The 21343-nt window shown below is 44.5% G+C and overlaps 1 protein-coding gene across 6 annotated transcripts; it reads right to left on the bottom strand.

The window, feature by feature from the left end:
• Positions 1-3364: 3364 nt before the first annotated feature.
• On the bottom strand, positions 3365-21117 carry STX2 (syntaxin 2). Of its 6 annotated transcripts, none has more exons than XM_086856493.1 (11): positions 20887-21049; positions 14829-14900; positions 14251-14350; positions 12750-12824; positions 12270-12343; positions 11860-11968; positions 10005-10078; positions 9770-9907; positions 8349-8459; positions 7192-7319; positions 3365-5436 (listed from the first exon to the last, which is right to left on the bottom strand). In XM_086856493.1, the coding sequence occupies exons 1-10, from the start codon at positions 20914-20916 to the stop codon at positions 7236-7238; spliced, it is 867 nt and encodes a 288-aa protein (XP_086712619.1). In that variant the 5' UTR covers positions 20917-21049; the 3' UTR covers positions 3365-5436; positions 7192-7235. The 6 variants fall into 6 exon arrangements, with proteins under 6 accessions (XP_086712619.1, XP_086712615.1, XP_086712616.1 ...); XM_086856489.1 differs by lacking the exon at positions 20887-21049 and adding an exon at positions 16547-16689; XM_086856490.1 differs by lacking the exon at positions 20887-21049 and adding an exon at positions 16473-16687.
• Between the last annotated feature and the right edge of the window lie 226 nt (positions 21118-21343).

Here is a 21343-nt window from a genome sequence, read left to right as displayed (position 1 = left end):
ATGCAGGATCTCTCAGAGATGGGAAGGTTCCAGTGGGGTTCCTTTGAGCCCCAGTCCAAGTCCAGCCTCGCTGGGGCAGGAGCTGGCAGCGCTCAGCCCCTGGAGATGTTTCCTCACCGATTTCTGACCATCCTCAGCTGCAGCACACAAAAGATGCATCCCCAGGGAGCTTCCACTCTTTAGGAATTGCTAACGATGCGCTTAAGTAGAATTGTTTATTTTAGCAGTTCACAGATGCGGTGAAATTTTTATTAGCTACTGAAATGTTAACGATGCTCTGAATTCCTCACACACAAATGAGCTCTTTTAAAAAACCCTTACATTTGAAACTATCATGGCTCCCAAAATGAAAATAAACTGCAAGCCAGGCTTCAGCTCCAGTGAGAGAAATGCTGACAGGAACATCAGTGGAGAAATGAATGTATGGAAATATTCCAGTGGTGCCTTGCAGGAATAAAGCCAGATCAGCCTTTGACAGGTGCAGCTTCATTTCTCCCATCATTTCTTTTGCTGCAAAGCCCCTGCTCCAGCCGAGGTGAGCAGGTGATTTTCCTGTGACAAACACTGCCCAGAAGAGGGCCCAGCTCTGTGCTGCACACTCGGCACAGAAACGAGACATTTTCCCAAAAACAAACACAGAGAAAATGGTACGGCAACACCCTGAATTATTGAACGGCTAGCTATGCAGAACAAACATAATTAAAGGGTCTCATTATCTTCTAAATAATCATTGTAAATAATGCTTTGGATAATTACTTCATTAGTTCTCAAAACACTGGCTTTTATTCTCCTCTGAGATTCTACCCACTAACTCCACTCTGAATAAATTGCCAAAAGGGGAAACCAAAAGCAGAGCATGAGAGCTGGAAATGCAGCCTGTGCTTGCATGAACTGATTCAAACCCAGGATGTTTTCAAAGGGGTTTTTGCAGATTCTCAGACGGTTAAAAGCAGTTTCTTTGGATTTTGTGCTGTATGTATTTCTCTCCCCAGCTCTCTGCTGCAGCCAGGCTCCCTTGCTTGCAGCTATATTTATATTTATGTTTATATTTATGTATATATTTATATTTATATTTATGTATATTTTTATGTGTATATTTATATTTATATTTATGTACATAATTATATATTTATATATATTTATGTATATTTTATGTATATTTATATGCATGTATATATTTATATTTATATTTATATTTATATTTATATTTATATTTATATTTATATTTATATTTATATTTATATTTATATTTATATTTATGTGTATGTTTCTATTTATATTTATGTATTTATTTACCCACGGGGAGCTGGTTGGCAGCAGCGTGGTGAGAACCAAGAGCAGCCCCTGTGGATGTCCCTCCTCAGTAACCCACACTGCCATTCCCTTCATACAAACACCATCAAGCAGTTCAATATTCACAGAAATGACGCCTCTAAAAGCCACAGCCTAAACAAAAGGAGAGCCAGGGCAAGATAAGAAATGGGCAGAAAATCTAAGGCTACAATCAGCTCAATAGCTGAGAACGTTTGCATTTGGAAAAGTGTCTTTGTTTAACAGCAACCTCTCAGTTCTGCCAGTGATTAAAGTGATGGCACAAAAAAGCAGAAATATTTTCCTGGTCAGGCCCTGAGTCAGTCTGGAGACTGCAGAAGGCTGAGACCTCCATTTACCACTTCATTAAAGAAATTAAGGAGCAAGGGGAAAAGAGTCACTCTGCAGAGCAAGCACCCAACCCTGAGAGGAAAAGGGCACAGCAGCGGCCTCTGCAACTCTCAGAAGGGAATTAACCTGCACAAAGGTGATTGCTGAAGTTTTGAAAAGCCAGGTCAGCAGCAACCACAAAGCCTGGAGAGAACTGAGACATATTTTGTGAAAATTAATCTTGTTCTTGTGTGTGTGTGTTTTGGTTTGTGTTAGGCTTTTGTAGTAATTTTTTATAAAAGGATTTGAGTAGTAAGGTGATGATTTGGGTTTTAGCACGTGCTTTCCACTTTCTCAATACAAAACCCCCCAAAAATGTAAAAAGACAGTCCAGCCTGCTTTTGAGGGCCAGCACCCCCCCTGCCCAACAGCCTGGTTTGGATCAGGGACCAAGAGCCAACCTGCCGAGTTCTGCCAGTGCAAACATCTGCACTGCGGCCAAATCCCTGGAGAAATCCTGGGGGAGATGAGGAAAACCCTCTGGAACCTCTGCAGGGGAATGCTGCCTGGGATCTTGGAACCAGTAAAACTTCAGCAGACTCCCCTGATGGCAGAAACCTCGCTGAGGTCATACAAAACTCAAAAAATAAAACCCCTTCAAGTGCAGAAGAGTTTTGTGCAACCCCAACCCAATTACCCTGTAATGCACATTGAAGCTGCCCCTGCAAACCCCACATGGAAGGACTTTGGAAGGGATATTCCCTTCCAAAAAGGGGTGCCAGGGATATTCCAGGGGTACCAGGGCTATTCCAGGGGTACCAGGGCTATTCCCAAGGGTGCCAGGGCCATTCCCAGGGGTGCCAGGGCTATTCCAGGGGTGCCAGGGCTATTCCAAGGGTGCCAGGGCCATTCCCAGAGGTGCCATCCAAGCCCCATGGACACATCACATCAAATTTAACACGGTGTAACCCAAGTCTTTAAATTCACACCCCCTGGGAGCACCCCCAACACAACCCGAGACAAAACCCACATCCAAACTGTGCTCTCAAAGCAACACTCAGCACTTTTATTTTAAATGATGGGATTTTTTTAAAGAAAAGCATCCTTCCTCACAGGCAGCAGCTCCCTCCTTTCCCTTTGTCTCCTCCACTTTATCAGGCTTCCCCTCATCAAAACTCCAGTGGTGCTGATGAACAAAGGCTGCTCTGCCTGGAACTCTGTGCTGTGCTTCACACCACACAGCAGGGGCAGAATGAGGGCAGAACAGCTTGAGCTGATCCCATCGAGCCCCTTCCTCTCCAGGTTTGGCAGCACATCCCTGCCCATTTAAACAATCTGGTTTTGCTCATCCTGCACTTTGTAAGAGCAGCTATCTAACACATTCCCTGTGTTTTTACTGGCATGTAGTCATTAACTGGGCATTTTCTAAGTGCTTTGGTGTTAAATCTCAAACCCTCACTGCTGTCAGACTGTTCCAGGAGTTGTCACAAATTATTTGTGTATGAAGAGAGCACTCAATGAAACCTTGGGGTTTTCTCTAATAAAACTCCCCCATGGGCACAGCTTAAATGAATATATCCCATTGTTTTCTTCCTAACTATCTCTACACTGTCCTGGTCAAAAGCTGCAGGAAAGCCACCACACCTTGCCCTGTGTTTGGTGTCACTCAGACACCTCCAGGACACTCAGCAGGAGCAGCAGGACACACAGCAGACACAGCAGACTCGCTTAGATGAGTTTATTAGTGCACAGGTTAGAGATTTACTCCCCTCCAATATGAACCAAACAAAGAGGTTCATGTGAGAAGGTCTGTTTTGCTTTAAAACAAACTCACTGAGGCAGCTGTTCAACAAGAACTAAAGCCTGTGGAGTAGCCTATTGGAATTTCTGGTCTTGATGGGCAGATTAGTGCATCACAGAGAACAGAATTCAACATGACAGCATTTGGAGGGGCAGTTTACATCAGCAGCTGGTAAACAGCAGGAGTGATTTTTTTTTTCCCCCCCATCTAATTTGCATACCTGTATAAATAATATTTACTGATAAAAATCTAGAAAACTACAGAATAAAAAATATTTACCTAGAATGAGCATTAAGGCAACCAATCCTTCCTTGCTTTGCATGTAAACTTCCTCCCAGACATCAGTGAGCATTCTGGACTCAGAGGTAAAAGGAATTTGTTCATTGTTGAAGCCGAATTTTTCAAGCGACTTCTTTATGGCTGACTTGTAGAGAGACCAATAATAACAACAACAACAACAACGTGTGTTTTCTCTTTCCAACATGTTTGACATCTGAATAGCTCCAGCATTTTCACAGTACACCTGGACAGCAAAGCAGGAATACTCATGCATTCGACAGAAAGTGTAAACTTTGCTGAGTTTTCTGAAGTCTGAATTCTCGCTTACTGAGTAACTTTGATCTCAGACACTTTAACAAAAACTAAGTTTAAGGATTCTAAACTTTCAGGACTGAGTTACTGCAGTCAACATGAGAGCTGAATATCTGAAAACATTGATGAGTGTAGTTTTAGACTATGTTTAAAAAGGCACAAATTATGCTCTCCTCTATTTCTCTTAGAGTGTAAATATATCTACATATCTACATGGATATGCTTGAACAACGAGGAGTCACAAACCCAAGTTACAAATATTTTACACACAAAGATACAAAAATAACCTGTAACGTTAAATGCAGTTATTTGGGTACATTTGAGTTCTTTGAAGCTTTCAAGTCGTGCAAGCTGGCATTACATCAGGCATGTGTACACCAAAACACTTCATACATGTTATAGCCACACAGATCTCATAACAAATCAGTGTCTGGATTCAATTTCAGACTCTTCTGAGGGAGTTCATCCCCATGGGCTGTATTCATACATCAACATTTGCAAACTCCACAACAAGGAAACTTGATTTGGCTTTATAAAGTCATTTTTGTCATACTCATATAAGCAACAAGGCTAAACTGATCCACCAGTTTCCTCTGCACAAGAATTATCTGTAAAAATTACCTGCTCAAGTGCAAATTCAGCATTGCAGAGCTGTATGCTTTTGCCAGAAATGTTGCAATTAACTTTATGTTAACCATGAAGGAAGTATTTAAAGCAATAACCTTGAAAGAAAAAATAATCAGGCAAGTGTAAAAAAGCTTTTTTTTCTTCTCAGGTGTAATGCACTAGGCAGTTAAATGAGTGTCTTTCCAGGATAAAATATTTTAGCACTTGTTGGAGAAAAAGCATGAAGTTTCAATAGGTTAAGGTGACTAAATAATTAATACAATTAAACACAAGGCTACATCTCATAAAAATATTCACAAGAGTGCTAACAAAGGCAGCACTGCAAGGTACTTAAAGTCATGATTAGAGTTAGGTTAGCAATAGGAAAAAAAAGCCAAAAAAAAGTCAAAATTCAATAGTCTCTCAACTCCCTATTCCAACTGTAACACTGAGATGTGAAAAAACTCTAAGTTACTTTAGTTCAAAAGAAAGTTTCAGTCTTACAAGTGTCTAGTTTATGATGTACAATCCATACACACCCTAATACATTCTGATTTTCATTTACAAGTAAACATTGAGAGTGATTTTGCTTTCATTTTTAACCACTGCTGACAGGTCATGCCCGTGGGACAGTGTAAGGCATCATCTGTGGAGAAGGTTTGGTTTCACTGGAGATGTTCTGGAGTTCCTGCAGGCTGGTAACTCTTGGAATGTGCTTGCTAGGACAGAGTTGTTGCTAGGATAATTCCAAGTATCAGAAGCAATACAGTTACACAGATTATTATGAACATCAGTTTCTGCAGGGAAAAGAGAGAGAAGTTAAGACTGAAATACTTTGTCAGAGACAGGATTGTTTAGATGAATTCAGAGGCACAGTGCCACCCAGGCTGAGTGCTGGGATTCTCTTTCTCAGGAGCACTCACTGCCACCATTTCCTGTTGTTTCCTGTTCCTAACATCCATGTAACCACAGCCACAAGCCTGAGCCATCTGTGCAACATTTCCCTCTTTTCCTTCACAGAATAATGGTCACTACTCGTGCCCAACTTCTGTAAACATCATGAGGAACAGATGTAGGTCAAGTCCAAGTACCTGCTCACTGCCACCCTCCTTGGATAAATATTTGCAGCCTGCTCAAACCTTCACATCTGCACCCTCAGTGGAATTCAGCAGGTCAGTGAAAACACTGCAGGTGCAGCTCAGAGGAGCTGTGAGGGTTAAACAAGGAGAGATGGTTCTGTGTAAATGCACCAAGGTGTGACCCTGGGTCAGGAATTCCTGACTGCAGGTAATGGCACAGTGAACGCTGCTCCCTGCCCACAAACCCCAGCTGACAGGAATCCCAGCACAGAAACAAAACCTGAGATGTTAAAGAGTGTTAGTACAGAAATGAGGATTTCTGATAAGTGTCTGAGCTGGTGCCTGCTCGGGGGCTCTGTGCACAGCCTCAGGACACGGCACGTTAAAAGCTACACTGAGAGAAGTTATCTGCTGCTGCCTGCTGGCCTGGCTAAGCTTCATCTGGACAAGAACTGGTACTTAACTACAGCAAGAACACCAACACTGGAAGAAATCTCATGTCCTGAACACACTGTTATCTCCCATTTAGTCTAGCACTAATAAACAGTTTCAAAGTAGGAAATTTGAAGATGTGCTCCAAGCCATCAGAGCCGACTTCACGGCTGCAGACATCTACACTTTAACAACTCTGCTTGAACCACAGAAACCCCACTGGATAAAGATCCAATACTGAGCATTCTGTCCTGTTTGCTGATGTGAGCTCTCGGGGTAAGAACCAGCACTGCCAGAGCTGGGGGCCAGCCCCGGGCACTCTGCAGCTCTGCTGGGCCTGGGGCAGCTCCCGCGGGCTCCCCGCGATGTTCTCCAGCACAGGACCTGCCCCAGGCCAGCACTGGGGTCCCAGGGCACAGCACTGGGGTCCCAGGGCACAGTACTGGGGTCCCAGGGTACAGCAGTGGGGTTCCAGGGTACAGCAGTGGGGTCCCAGGGTACAGCAGTGGGGTTCCAGGCCAGCAGTGGGGTCCCCAGGGCACAGCACTGGGGTCCCCAACACAGCACTGGGGTCCCAGGGCACAGCAGTGGGGCTCCAGGGCACAGCAGTGGGGTTCCAGGGTACAGCAGTGGGGTCCCCAACACAGCACTGGGGTCCCAGGGTACAGCAGTGGGGTTCCAGGGCACAGCAGTGGGGTCCCAGGGTACAGCAGTGGGGTTCCAGGCCAGCAGTGGGGTCCCCAGGGCACAGCACTGGGGTCCCCAACACAGCACTGGGGTCCCCAACACAGCAGTGGGGTCCCAGGGCACAGCAGTGGGGTTCCAGGGCACAGCAGTGGGGTTCCAGGCCAGCAGTGGGGTCCCCAGGGCACAGCACTGGGGTCCCCAACACAGCACTGGGGTCTCCAGGCCCAGCAGTGGGGTCCCCAGGGTGCCCAGCCCTCCCCAGGGTGCCCAGCCCTCCCCACACTGCAGGGAGGGGAAGGCTCAGAAGCACAAGACCCAGACAAGGAGAGCCAAATTAGTTGATTAGTTACTTACTGCCACAGTGGCAGGCAGCCATGCATGCTGGGGTTATCCAAGCATCACCGAATACCCACAGACAAACCAATAATTAGAGCTACTATGGCAATCAACACCACTGACACAATGATAATTATCCACATTTTCTGTCAAGAAACAAGGTATTATTAATATTAATCACATTAGCACTTGCATTTATTTTCAACTTTTCAAGTAGTTTTTAGACCCACAAGCGTTTTCATTAAAGCCTCCTGTATTCTTAAATTGAGATAAATTTATCTGCACAATCTTGCAAATGTAAGAATTAACATTTTTAAGCAGGTAAACTGGTGTGATTAATGCCTGTTCAGTTATCAGAGATGACACAAGCACCATTTACATACATATTAAGTGGGCTCTTTTAAGGCTTGTGAAAAGATCTTTTGTAAAGGACCAGGAGTGTTATCTCTATGTAGATCTCTATCTATAGAAAATGAATTATTCCCTCAAATCCAGCTCAGCATAACGAGCCTCAGCGAACTGCACAGCACAGCAAAAGGGGAAATTGGAATGTAAAAATAAACTACTTAGTAGTCTGATATCAGAATATATTATTTGGTGTCTGATGGGAGGAAAGATACCAAAACAAAGCAAGTGCCATGGAAAGTGCCAGAAGGTTTCCTTTGAACTCAAGTCCTGCACAAATTTCCCTTTCCAGAGGGAAAATCCCCCTAATTTATCTATAAAACTAAAAATTACAAGCAGAATTTTGAAAAAATAAGCCTATTTCAGCAAAAGTACTTTTCTTTCTCCTGCCAGCAAATAGATTTTATAGCTTTAAATCCAGGTAAGTTTACTTATGATAAACAGCCAAAAAACTTTTAAGGTTATTTAAAATCTGAATCATTTAAGGTACTGTGAAAGCTGGTAAGAAAAACATGTGAATTTATCCACTGGACTAATTAATAAATTCTTCTTTTGGGGTTTTTATACTCTGTACTGGCAGCTCTGAGCAGGAAATTGTGAACAGACCCTTAGCTGTGCATGAACTGATCCCTTCTCCCAGTCCCAGAGGTGCCTGTGCTCTACTGCTATCACAAATTTTCAATATTAACTACAGCAGAACAATTCACACTGGAAGTGCTGCTGTGCTGAATTAAAACACTGCCTAGCACAATTACAGAAAGACAACATACCCTGCGTGCTTTGCTTTGATATTTCACTGCCTTTTTTGTCTCTTCTTTTGCATGTTCCACGTAATCTGTCGCATTCATCACGTTCTTTTCTATGTTGTTGATCATTTCACCCTTAAAACGAAATTTTGAAGAGAAAGCAGTATTGGAATGCGTGGATCTTTGTTTAATGAACCTAAAAGAAAGGCTCTAGAACATCAAGAATTGCTTTCACACATCAGTGACACACATACTGGGGATGACACCTTTTCTGCTTTGGCATGGAAAGCAAGAAGGGAATGAGAAGCAAGGGCTCCCAGTTCTGACCATCAGGGCATGGTCACGAGCAGGGCAGGAGAATTCCCCCTGCTGCAGGAACAGGAACTGACCACCTGCAACATCCCTGTGTGGGAGGGATGCTGAGCAGCCAGACACACTCCAGATCTCAAAGCCCTGGTGTGTCTGCACTGGGAAAGAACATGGACTATTTCCACACAACAGCTGTCTAGGAAACACACACATGTGAGCTCCTCAGAGCTCAGGGACTAGCATGTCAAAGCATGACAAATTCAAATTAATTATGAGCAGTGACATTTGGCAATGAAATGGAGGACTGGTGAAAAGTGACAGTAAGTGTTACCTGTGTCTCTGTCCATCAGAAGAAATAATCAGCAGCAGTAAACAGCAAAGCATTACAGAATGATGCACAAGTAACTTCAGTTCATGTGTAATTCAAAAGAAACCTGCTAACAATTTCTCTTGGCTGTGTATTTAATATCAAAGCAACAAAGGACTTCTAGAACAAAACCCAGTTACAGTTTCTCTAACTTGCTTTTCAGGCAAGTTTCTCTTCTAACACTATTCACTTCCCTGCAGAAGTCAAACCAAGATCAAACTTAAAAATACCTTTGTTGGATAATTGGTATTTAAAGACTAAAAATAGGACAGATTTCTGGACATGTCAAGACAAAGCCTATGAATACAAGAGATGACTTGAAAGCCTTGCCAAGCCCTTTACACTCCTGCTGGTGAACACAGCATTGCACTTCTGCATCAGGTGCAAGGTGCACACAGCCTTGCTGACTGTCACTCCACTGGCTGAGAACCCAAAATGCCCAGGGTATTAACACTGTTCCACAGGACAGCTTTCCTTACTTAAACATGCACAAAGATGTTCCAGCACATTGCAGTTAATCAAACTGAAGAAAATATTAAATGTACTGACTGGAAGGCAGGTCTGTGGTCAGTTATTGAAAGCATAAGGACATTGAGGTGGTCAATTTGCCCAAAACAAAACCAAGAGCCTCCAGTGACGAACCTCCATATATTCTAATCACTCTGGACCTGCACTATCTGAACAAAGCCAACTGCTTCTGCACATTGCAGAGGGGAAGAGGGAGCAAACAGTCCCCATCCCACAGGTGTGCTTGCAGGGGATCCTTTACCTGAGTCTCAACAAACATTGCCATGTCCATGAACATCGCGTGCAGCTCCCGAATGCTGGACTCCAGCTTCATGATATCCTTGTGGCGAGACTCGATCTCGTTCAGGGCTTGCCTGGTTATCTGCGAGTCTGATATGATCTTGGGGAGAATGCAGAGACACAGGTCAGTGCCAGCACACTCGTAAGGAGCAGGAGCAGCAGAACAGAGGAGATGTAACTGGCCCAGAAATACATACATCAGAAGTGAAAATGGAAGGATTACCACTCTCTAGCATTTCTTCCAGCTCCTCATCGGTGGTGGTCTTTCCAGCTAGGATAAAAACAACAGGGCTTCACATAACATTGCTTACTGAACACAACATTTCACCATCCAGAAGGATGACGAGCCAAAGACAGTTCTTGCATTGAGATCTTGCAGGATAAAACCCTGTACCAGGGGCCATTTTGCACAGAACAAAATCCAGAAAGTATCGAGTAATAACCAGAAAACAGATGTAGATTCAAAGCTGCCATGGGGAATCCTGGTCAGGGCTGGCTCTGCCTGGCTGGCTGGGGTCTCTGTCAGATTCCAGTTTGATCAGAAACATTTACAATCTACATATGAACCCTGCTAAGTGGAGCGTTCTTCAGACCAGCATTTGTTTATGTAACACTCAACATTTACCTCTTCCATTCCATCATGGCACACACTCCACCACACCGTGGGCAATAAAATCTTTATGTAAATTTGATTTCACTGACCCAGGATTCCATTCACAGTCCTCAGAGAGGATGAGGACCCCCAGTGCACCTCCTCTCCTGCTCTGATGCAGTTTAGTACTGCATGTCTGAGCAAACTGAATCCTATTGATCACACTTGTACAGCAAATGCAACACATTCAAATGACTTGCACTGTACACTTTTAACAATTACACATCAAATCCCTGCTCTTCCAATGAAAAATCAGCTGAATATCTGCACCAACTTATGGAATGCTGCTCCATCAGGCAAAAGCTACAGTTGGAATATTATTTTCTGATGTTAATACCCAAGAATGCTGCAAAACCTGCTTTAAAATCTGTAGTGCTTAAGAAAAGCTGAAGGCTCCAATTGGGTCATAACAACTTCAACTTAACCATGTCCTGAGGTATGAGGGTCCCTCCCCTCAAACACAAGCAAAGAACAACTTAACCTGCTTAATAAACATTACTGAAATGCTGAATTGAGCCATTACCATGAGAGGCTAATGACAAATTTGAAAAGCACACGAAAAGCAAAATTTTCTTATGATTTGCCAGTTTCCCTGTTTGCATTCCCTGATTCAGCAATGTATATATTGACTTCTATAAAGCACATTAAAAAAACTACTGATTTTAGGTACTTTTTAGACACCTTCCAAGGTAGATATTGTACTTCAAAGTAAAGTCAGGAGCCTTTCTAAATACTCCTAATAATGAATTGGAAGTAAGTCATATGTGAGTCAGTCAACAAATGATTAAAGTGCATTTAACAGCAGCACTGATTTTATGCCAGATGAATTTACCAAGTGTCCTTGTAGACAAAAATGGGACCACAAAAAAAGAGCTGTTATTCTGTTAGGCATGTTAATTTTGGAATGGCTTTTAATAACACTTGCTGTTTCAGAATGCAGCTTTTCTTGATGCTTCATTTAAAACTGCAATATTGGAAGTAAATGAAGCAAAGGAAAAAGATCATTTCTTTAAGAATTTTCAATCTAAAGGAAATGATTGAATTTTCTCTCTTTACAGCTGTTCTAAAAAGAGTAATAGCAAGGAGTTTGTGCCAGGCAGTAAAACTGTTCCTTTTCTCTTGTACCCTCTGAGATGCTGTCCACCCTCTGCTGCTCTGTACCACATTTAATGATTGAGGAACGAGGGGGGCAGTGAGGGGAGCAGTGAGGAGCAGTGAGGAGCAGTGAGTGATGCTGTTTGGAGCTCTGTACCACATTTAATGATTGAGGAACGAGGGGGGCAGTGAGGAGCAGTGAGTGATGCTGTTTGGAGCTCTGTGCCACATTTAATGATTGAGGAATGAGGGAGGCAGTGAGGAGCAGTGGGTGATGCTGTCTGGAGCACACCAAGGTCACTTACTGATCTCCAGCTGTCGCTGTATGCGGCCCTTGCTGCGCTCCCGGAACAGCGTCTGCGTCTCGTTGTACTCCGTCATCACCTCCACAAACTTGTGAGCCAACACCGAGTGCTGCAGTGGGACAGACAGGGGGACAAGGGGCATCAGGGACAGGGACACAGAGGGACAGCAGAGAGACAGCAGAGAGGGACAGACAGGGACAGCAGAGAGGGACAGACAGGGACAGCAGAGGGACAGACAGGGACAGCAGAGAGGGCCATTTCTGTCATACAGCAACAGCTCTGCACAACTCACAGTGGCACCTCCAGCCCAACACAGCACCACACAAGCTCTGAAGTGAGTCCAGAACAGTTCAACTCATTCTCCACTCTAGAAGAATCCACTGATTTGCTTTGAGCTGAAGGAATCCTACCTGTGTTTTTCTGATCCTGAGGTCCACTGATGTCCGATTTACATTTTCACCCTGATCAAAACTCTGCTCAATAGCTGAGAGCAAGACAGGAGAACTGAGTCAATATCAGTTATTTAACAGCCCAATTACTTTGTAAATATTATTATTACTTTTTACAAGTTCCCCAGAGACATGTGTAACATTCCAGGGGAGAGGGGTGGCAGTGATATTTAAGGAAAATTTTTAAATAATTTTGATAGAGGTCTTTAAACACAGTAACTGCTTCACTCATACTCTTAACAGAGTCACACTAATGTCTTTTACACTGGAAAAATTTTAAAAAGTGTCCTTTTGCAGTTAAAGTTAATCTTCTCCCAAAGTATCATCCCCAGAAAAGCACTTCAATTGCAGAAGACATTTCTATATGGAGGAACTACTTTGCATTGTCATTTTCTGGGTGATTTCTGAAAGCAAGGGGCTTTATTTGTCCTCACAACTTACCCTTTAGCCTGGCCCGGATTTTATTAGCAATCTTCTTTATTTCCTCATTTAGTTCTTCAAGTTCTTCCTTTGTTCCTTTAAAAAATGTATTTTTGAACTGTTAATGATTGATAATAGTAAGTCAGCAAGAGTCTACGAATCTACCTTGCAATCTCAGAATTTTATTCAGTACAACTATGCAGAGCTGAAGTTTATTATCCTCCTAAGTACTTTAAATACCATTTTTATAACGGCAACCATTGGGTTCTTGCTTCTTATGGCAGGACTACCCTGGGAAATGTTATTATTACCAAACCTTCAACTAAACCAGGTGCTAAACAGTTTCTAACACTTTCAGGGTAATGTTAATTTTCCAGTCAAAAGTTAACTGCTGCTGAGTTGGAGGTGAGCACACAGACTGATCTCCCCTTTTCTCCATGTGCTGTGCACCACCTGAACAGCGCCATGTGTGTGCCAGGCACTGCCTGCACCCTGGGAGGGATCTCACCCACAGCACCCAGGAGAGCTCTGCCACCTCCCTGTCACCTCTGCCACCTCTCTGCCATCTCCCTGTCACCTCTGCCACCTCCCTGTCACCTCTGCCACCTCCCTGCCATCTCCCTTGTCACCTCTCTGCACCTCTCTGTGCCACCTCCCTGCACCTCTGTCACCTCTCTGCCATGGGACTCTCTCAGGACACATGCACAAGAACACTCACTGCTCACAGGTGCTCATTTCAACACCCAGATGAGCCCTGACTAAACCTGGGGGTCACTGAAGAAGCAGCCTGCAAAAGCAGCTGGAGGAATACAAGCACACACAAGGAGAATGGGGGGACAGGATAAATTAACACCCCAACTCCAGTTCCCATCAACAGGACAAAATAACAAGATAAATGTCAAGCCAGCATTGAAACATTCAAACAAAAAATATCTCAGCATCTTTTCTTCCCTTTTCTTTGAGCCCTGCCCGCAAGCACAGCCACGCCTGGAGCCAGCAAGGGCTGGGAGCAGGGAAGGTGCCAGGGCTCTGTTCCCTGAACTGCCGAGTTCTCTGCTCAGAAAGCACAACTCCAGCCCCAGCTTTGGGGACAAAGCTCCAGAAAAGGAACTGTGAGCAGCTGCTGGCTCTGGGGTCACACAGCACCCTGACCCCAGCGAGGAATGGACACAACTGACAGTGCAAGCTTCAGCTGACAACATCAACCCTTTCACAAATGGGAGGAAACACAAGTAACCTCTCAGTTTGTGAAGAAAAACACCCATATTAAACTGAGTCTTGCTCTAGGAAAGGTTTGGGTAATACAAGAAATATTCTGAATGCACATTTTTCAAATGAGACCTAAAAAAGGTCAAAATAAACAAATGAAAGTATTCATCCATTATTAAAAATTAAAATACTTGCTTAGTTCTACATTTTACATTCTGAACACCTGAAGCTGTATTCCTATGGACAGCTAAAACAAACAGTATTTCAGAATATCTAACCACACTTATGTGGCATCTTAAATATTATTACTCACTTCCTTCAGGATTTGGTGCTGACAGGATAATGCTGTGCTGCTTCTTCACTTCTTCCACATTTTGTGCTATTTTTGCTATATTATTTCTAATTTCCTCAACCTAGAGGAAGAGAAATATGACAAAGACAACATTAGAATAATTTAGGGCAAATATTAAAAAAAAAAAAACCACACCTCCTAAAAAACCCAAAACTATTCCACCTGTAAGCAGCAGAGAAAGAAATCCCAGCAGAAATGTCAACATTTGAACAGTCTGTAATTATTTTTTTAAACTAAAACCCAGTATTGTTAATAGCAAATATATTCTCAATGGCCAAAAGCTTAAGTGATAACATTCCTAATAAACAACTATTTTAAAATTCTATTAGCAAATTTCTTGTTGACAGGGAATTAAAACCATTTCTCTGCAATAAATACAGAAAATACCCTGAAATAAACTAATAAAGCATTGCCATTTGTTTTGGCATACAGCTACAAACCATACTGGGGAGGATGAATTGTTAAACCTCATTGCTGGAATTAAAATGCAGAGAGAAAACAGCCAGTCTTTAACCCATGGTGAAAACTGCTGAGTTTACCTGTTGGAAGAAGTCATCCATAAAATGGTCTTTTTCAATGATAACTGTCTCCCCATCTTCATTTCCTTTATGCTGTGAAGGACAACAAACACAGATTTGTGTGCCAGTGCTCCAGCACACACAATTTCATCAACAGGCTGCAAAGCCAAGGAAGTTTTCCTTTTCTGAGGACTGTAATCCAAAACCAAATAAGCAGAGAGGCCATGGGAAGTCAAGTGACTGCAAGAGAGCAGTGCAAGAAATGCAGAGTGCAGAGAGCCTGCGCTGTCCCCAGGCAGGCACCAGAACAAAACCCGCAGGCTGCTGCTCCTGCCCTGCTCCCAGGGCTGCCATTCCCAGCAGCTCAGCCCTAAACCAGGAATCAGGGGGGTGATAAACCCCCAGAGCCTCTGCCACACACCCAGCACATTCCCCAGCCCACAGCCAGCCTCAGTTCTTACCCTGGAAAAAGACACAGTTAACATGCATCATATGAAAGTAAAGAGATAAAGCTTGTCTTCTTTAATTCCTCTGACTGTTTAATTCAAAATGACTGTATGGAGTGCACTTAATCAAAATTAGAACAAAACATTAACATACAGTCATCAGGTTATCCATTAAAAAAAAAAACAACAAACTACAAGATAATTGTCATGAAGGGATTTTCATACCAAGACACCTTTTTTTTCTTACAAGGCCATCTGATCTACTAACACCTACTTTCTGCTCCTGACCTCTGATCCTATTACCACAGAAGTTTTGTTCTGGCTTCTTTAAATTACACGAGATATGCATTGTTTGCATGACAGTTCTGCAATTTAATCCAGTGTCAAACACTGCTATTATCTTATAAAGAAGTTACTGTCAGTTACCATCTGTGCATCAAAATCTACGAGTGCCCCAAACGTTCAGGGAGAAGTTACAGACTCGGTGCCAGTTCCTCTCTGGGGAATGCCTGAAGCCCTGGGGCAACACAGGCTCAGAACCCATCAAGGTTTGTGCTCAGGGGAAAGGATGATGCTGCCCTGAAACACAGGAACGAGAGCTCAGTGCCCCCCTGGCCCAACCCCGCAGGGCTGGGGACCACTGAGGACTCCATCACTCACTCATTCCGGGGAGATAACCTAAAACTCAAATTGTCTGTCCTTACAGATTGCCATCAATTAACAGTCTTGCTCAACACAATTAAAGGAGGAAGTCTGTGCCCCAAGAAAGTCACCCAAAACTTTACCATTCCCAAGACTGGGCTGCTACTAAGCCACAAGCTCTAAGTTAATATTTAAGAAGGAGCTATATTTTAAAGACATTTAATTTCATTATCTATGCAAAACAACACTTTTTTGCTTGTTCATAACGGCATCCTATACTTCATTATTTGAACTAAAAATAATGAAAACACCATCTACTAAGAGATTCAGAATGGCAGCTTTTGGTTCGATGAGATCCTGGTAAAATGCGTAACACCGGAGTGAATCCTAAAGGGAGGAAAGGCAGAGCTGTGACTCAGGAATGTGTCTGGAGATCTCAGCTGGGAGGCAGCTGATCGTGGCTCTGCAGCCCACAGCCCGTGCCACCTGTATTTCACTTTCCTACTTGGCTGCCATGGCACCACTGACAGATCAATTTGCTCTCTACAATTTGTTGAAGGATTTATGGACAGCTTACCTCAGTCACCAGCACTTGAGACACCTGAGAAGTTTGTCAACCTCTGCTCTTTATACTCTTCAATCATCTCTTACCTAAAATACAGCTCATCTGCTGACTCTCTTCAAGTGATGTGCTTCCATGCCTCCCTTGACAAGCACACAACTGACCAAGAACTCACTTTAATCAGGGTTTAGCAGAAACACACTGCTCTCTCCGGACTTCACCTCCCCACTACAAGCAGTATCACAAAGAGCTGATAAGAAGTTTCACGTCAATGCCAAGATCAACCTAATAAAGTCTGTTTGCAGCTCCTACCTTGACCTTGGGACTCAAAGTCTGGGACACGGAGCTCCATAAACATCAGGGAGCTGTAGATCCATCCAGCCCCCTCAGGAGGAGCTCTGCTGGGACAGGTATCTCTCCTCACAGCAGCTGGCAGGGCTGTGTTTGGGGTTTGTGCCCCACCAGGGCTGGAGACGGGGATGCTCCAGTTCCAGCACCCACAGAGTCAGGGCCTTTTCTGCTCCCCTCCAAGGGGGCTGGGGGCACAGATGGGACCCAAGGGACACTGCAGACCACATTGATTGTGCTCAGTGCATGAAGCTGAAGCGAGAAGCAAGGGGGGCACCTTCAGTGTTAGGACATTTTGCCTTCCCCAGTCACTGCTCCGTGTGACAGAGCTCTTCCTTCCTGGGAATGGCTTGACCTCTGCCTGCCCACTGGAAGTAGGAAGGAATTCCTTTTTTCACTTTGTTTGAGGGCAGCTTTTGCTTTACCAATTGAACTGCCTTTGTTCTCAATCCATGAGTTTTCTCACTTCTGGAATTCTGCCCCATCCCACTGGGGAGAGCAAGGGAGCAGCCGTGTGCTGCTCTCGCTGCCAGCAGGGTTAAAATACAGATATTCTCACCATAGCATTTCTCAGCTCCAAGCAGAAGCTGTCCTGATGGTTTATGGAACTTCTGCCACTTCCACAACCTCACAGAACTGCAGAAATAAGTCAGGCTGGAGATATCTTAGTAATTACTGACCTTTGAAACTGGAAACAGCTTTTGACTGAAAAACGTGACTATGACTTGCCCTTGAAGTCCCATTCAAGGTTAGCAGTGCAGATCACGTGTATTCCTCTGGCAGGCCAGAAGTGACCACTCTCCCAGGGAAGCAGCCCGAGGAGCAGGTTCCAGTGTCACAGCTCCTCCTCACAGCAGCCGTGTGTGCAGAACCCTGCTGCATCCCCGGAGGGCTCGCACAGGGCCAGGGGCAGGTCAGTCACTGCCAGGCAGCAGCAGCAGCAGGGCTGCAGGAGCTCAGCAGCAGCAGCTGCAGAGCAGCCCAGGGCTGGCAGCAGGGCTGCAGGAGCTCAGCAGCAGCAGCCACAGAGCAGCCCAGGGCTGGCAGCAGGGCTGCAGGAGCTCAGCAGCAGCCACAGAGCAGCCCAGGGCTGGCAGCAGGGCTGCAGGAGCTCAGCAGCAGCCACAGAGCAGCCCAGGGCTGGCAGGGCACACGGCTCATCCCCAGCTCCGAGGCTGAACACAGCCCCGCGTCACAGGCTGACTCTGGGGAAAACAACAGCCCTGTTTTCTGCTGCTGCACAGCTTCACTCTGTGTTTGCTTCCACCCAACTCCAACAATTCTAACCCCTCTGACTGTGCTTCTCCACCTGTTCCCAAACAGTTCTAGGGCCACTCCATGTGCGAAAAACAGAAAAAAATCAGTGCAGTTCTCTTCAAATTATAGGTCCTTGCTTAAAAAAACCTGCAGTCAAATATGGACTTACAGATTGCTGTGAAATACTCATTTTTCAAAGATTCTGTGTAACAGATCTTCATTAACACTCACAAGGAAAGAAATACAAAATCCAAATATTTTAAATTATTCACCAATCAAACATGAAAAATGGATTCCAGGTATAGAATGGATAATAACAATAATAATAATAAAACATAATAATAAAATTATTAATATAATATAATATAATATAATATAATATAACAACAACAACAACAACAACAACAACAATAATAATAATAATAATAATAATAATAATAATAATAATAATAATAATAATAATAATAATAATAATAATAATAATATAAACCATTGAAGGCTGGGAGCACATTTTGCAATCATACTATGTACGACTCCTCTCCTTCTTCTCCAAACACCCACTACAAACCACTGCTGAAAACAGGGTATTGGATCAGAGAACCTTTTAATCTTACACTTATTTGTGCTCAAAATAACTAAAACCAGTCTAGGATTTGCTCAATTGTCCCATTAATTGTATTAAAGGACAACTCAACCAGCTTAAAGAAGTTCATTTGGGCCTGCTTGCAGTAATTTAGAAATGACATTAAAACAACCCCCTAAAATTGAACAAATACATCTTCTGCAAAAGCACACACTTTACAAAACTTCTTTGAGCTAAGAAAACAAGAGGAAGCAGCATCATCTGAAGGCTATAAAATCTGCATGTCATCAACCATTTCTTTCTCCAGCAATTGTTTGACAGCCTAAATATACTGTATTAACAAAAATATCTGAGTTATGTTAATGAACCACAAACATCAATAGGCAGCATTTCTCCCTCTTCTTTACAATGACCTAGGAAAAACTAATGTCAAAATATTTTGCTTGCTGCCCAGTAAAATTCAGGAACAGGAAAATGAGGACATGAGCATTTCTGCCAGGGCAATAGTGTGCTGAGTTAAAACAGGCCAGTGTAGGCTGGGAAATTCGAAACTCCTCGTGTCCCACAGCAGTTCTGGAGGGAACTGGCAGGTGAGTGACCAGAGGAACACAACAAAATCCTCGTGTTAAGGAAAAGAGACAAGGCAGAGTTACTTCTGAGGACTCTGCAGGCCTAGGCCTGTTTGAAAACCACGATGTCTATTTCTACTCTTAATGATTTAGCCAAATGAAATACAATGAAACTACATTAACAAACCTAAACACTTTGGAAAACAGGCAAACAAGTGTTAGCACTTTATTTCTTCAGATTCGCTATTCCTTTGCAGAGCATCTGACCCGTGCATTAAGCATCTCTGTTCAAAGCATTTGTTCTATGAAAGGAAAACCACCTCACAAAACCACTGCACTTTTGATACTTCAGATAAAGATGTAAGATGGAAGCTGCTACTCCAGTGAGTTCCAGTGAGTGGAAATGGGAATATCCATCCATGCAACTTGACAAAACTCCAGGTCAACTACACACTTACACTTGTAAACATAGACTAGATCTTCAGTAACTCTTACCGTCATTTCATGGTTAAATATTTTCTTCAATAGAAAAAAGTATTTAAGTCTCTAAGCTATTTATTAATTCCACAAGCAGTAAAAATGACATTGATGAACATATGAAGGCTGATATATATTTAAAAAGCAGCCCACTGCAGAAATGTCACCCAAAACTACTACAAATACTAAAGCTGACTCAAAAATTCCTCTGTACAGCTACATTAAACACTTTTAACCCTGTCAATGGGGGGTGTGTCAGGGTGTGGTACTGGATTCTTCCATTTACAGAAACACAGAACAGGATTAAGTCTACAGGTATAGAATTATAAATCTAAAGCTAATTTGGATCACTATTGGTTGCTTCCCCTGTGTGGAAGCGCACACCAGCACCGAAATCTGGCATGTGTTCCCACGACCTGGACATGCTCAGAAACAGGGAAAGGAAATAAGGACACCTGAAAGAAATGACACTGGTTTTTTTGGCATGACTCCAAAAGATCATTCCTGGTAGAGAAACTGTAATTCAATAATCCTGAAACCTTTCCAATGCCAATTCATCCTTTCAGAGAGAAAGGCAAAGAGACTTGTAATTCCATCACTAGAGATGGAGCTTCCAAAACTTATTTTATGATCCAGAAGATGAAAGAGCCCCAGACCTGAATGCAGCTCAACACAGCCCAACTTCTCATACGTGGACTAATGGAACTATGACAGGAACTCCTGTGTGTTCTCCATTTCCATTTCTTTTCAGGAAAAAAACCAAAACAAACCCAAAACAAAACCCCTCAAATATCCTTTTATTTTACCCAAGCCATATCCTGTTGCAGACAGACTGATGGTGCCTCTCTCCAGACTCTCCCTTCTTTTTTAGGATACTGTTTCCAAAGCACAAATGAGGGAAAGGAAAAGAGCGTATAAACAGAAGCAGCTACCATTTTGTAAACACGCGGAAAATCCAGCTCGCAGAGCGCTTTCCTGCCGCATCACGGCCCAGGAGCTCCCGGGCGGCCGAACCCACCCCGCTCCACCCCGGGCGGCTCCGGCACGGCATTACCGGGGGAATTCAGCGGAATTCAGCGCCGCCCGAGCCGCTCCGCTGAGGCCAGGCAGCAGCGGAGCCCTCAGGGATCGCGGAGGGTGGAACCGCGCTGCCAGAGCCGGGGGATCCCGCCCCGCCCGCCCCAGCGCCCCGCACCTCCGCCAGGTCTGCCAGCCGGTCCTTCATCCCCGCCGCGGGCCCGCTGCCCTCCGCTGCTTCCGCGGGGCCCGCCCGCACCGCGCACGCTCGGCCGCTCCGCGGGCTCGGCCGCACAGCGAGCGGGATCGGCCCGGGGCGGGATCGGCCGCGGGGAGGAACCGGGGCGGGGAGGGAGCGGCAGCCAGCGGGGAGGGACCGGCAGCCAGCGGGGAGGGACCGGCAGCCAGCCCCTGCGGGCCCCGCCCGGCGCCCTGACGTCTGAGGGCACGGTGGGCGGGGAGCGGGCACGGAACGGAGCGGGCACGGAACGGAGCGGGCACAGAGCGGAACGGGCACTGAGGGGAGCCGGCACGGAACGGAGCGGGCACGGAACGGAGCGGGCACAGAGCTGAACGGGCACTGAGGGGAGCCGGCACAGAGCGGAGCGGGCACTGAGGGGAGCGGGCACGGAACG

The sequence above is a fragment of the Cyanistes caeruleus genome, chromosome 18 (assembly GCF_971803275.1).
Source record: "Cyanistes caeruleus chromosome 18, bCyaCae1.hap1.1, whole genome shotgun sequence".
In the NCBI taxonomy this organism is placed as follows: Eukaryota; Metazoa; Chordata; class Aves; order Passeriformes; family Paridae; genus Cyanistes; species Cyanistes caeruleus.
This window is presented reverse-complemented; position numbering and strand designations above follow the sequence as displayed.

Excerpts from the sequence above, each read along its gene's own strand:
- STX2 (XM_086856493.1), bottom strand. The coding sequence starts at position 20,916 with ATGAAGGACCGGCTGGCAGACCTGGCGGAG. Across the intron at positions 12,344-12,749 it reads AATCCGGGCCAGGCTAAAGG|CTATTGAGCAGAGTTTTGAT; the intron begins GTAAGTTGTGAG and ends TCTTGCTCTCAG. Across the intron at positions 9,908-10,004 it reads CTTCCATTTTCACTTCTGAT|ATCATATCAGACTCGCAGAT; the intron begins GTATGTATTTCT and ends ATTCTCCCCAAG.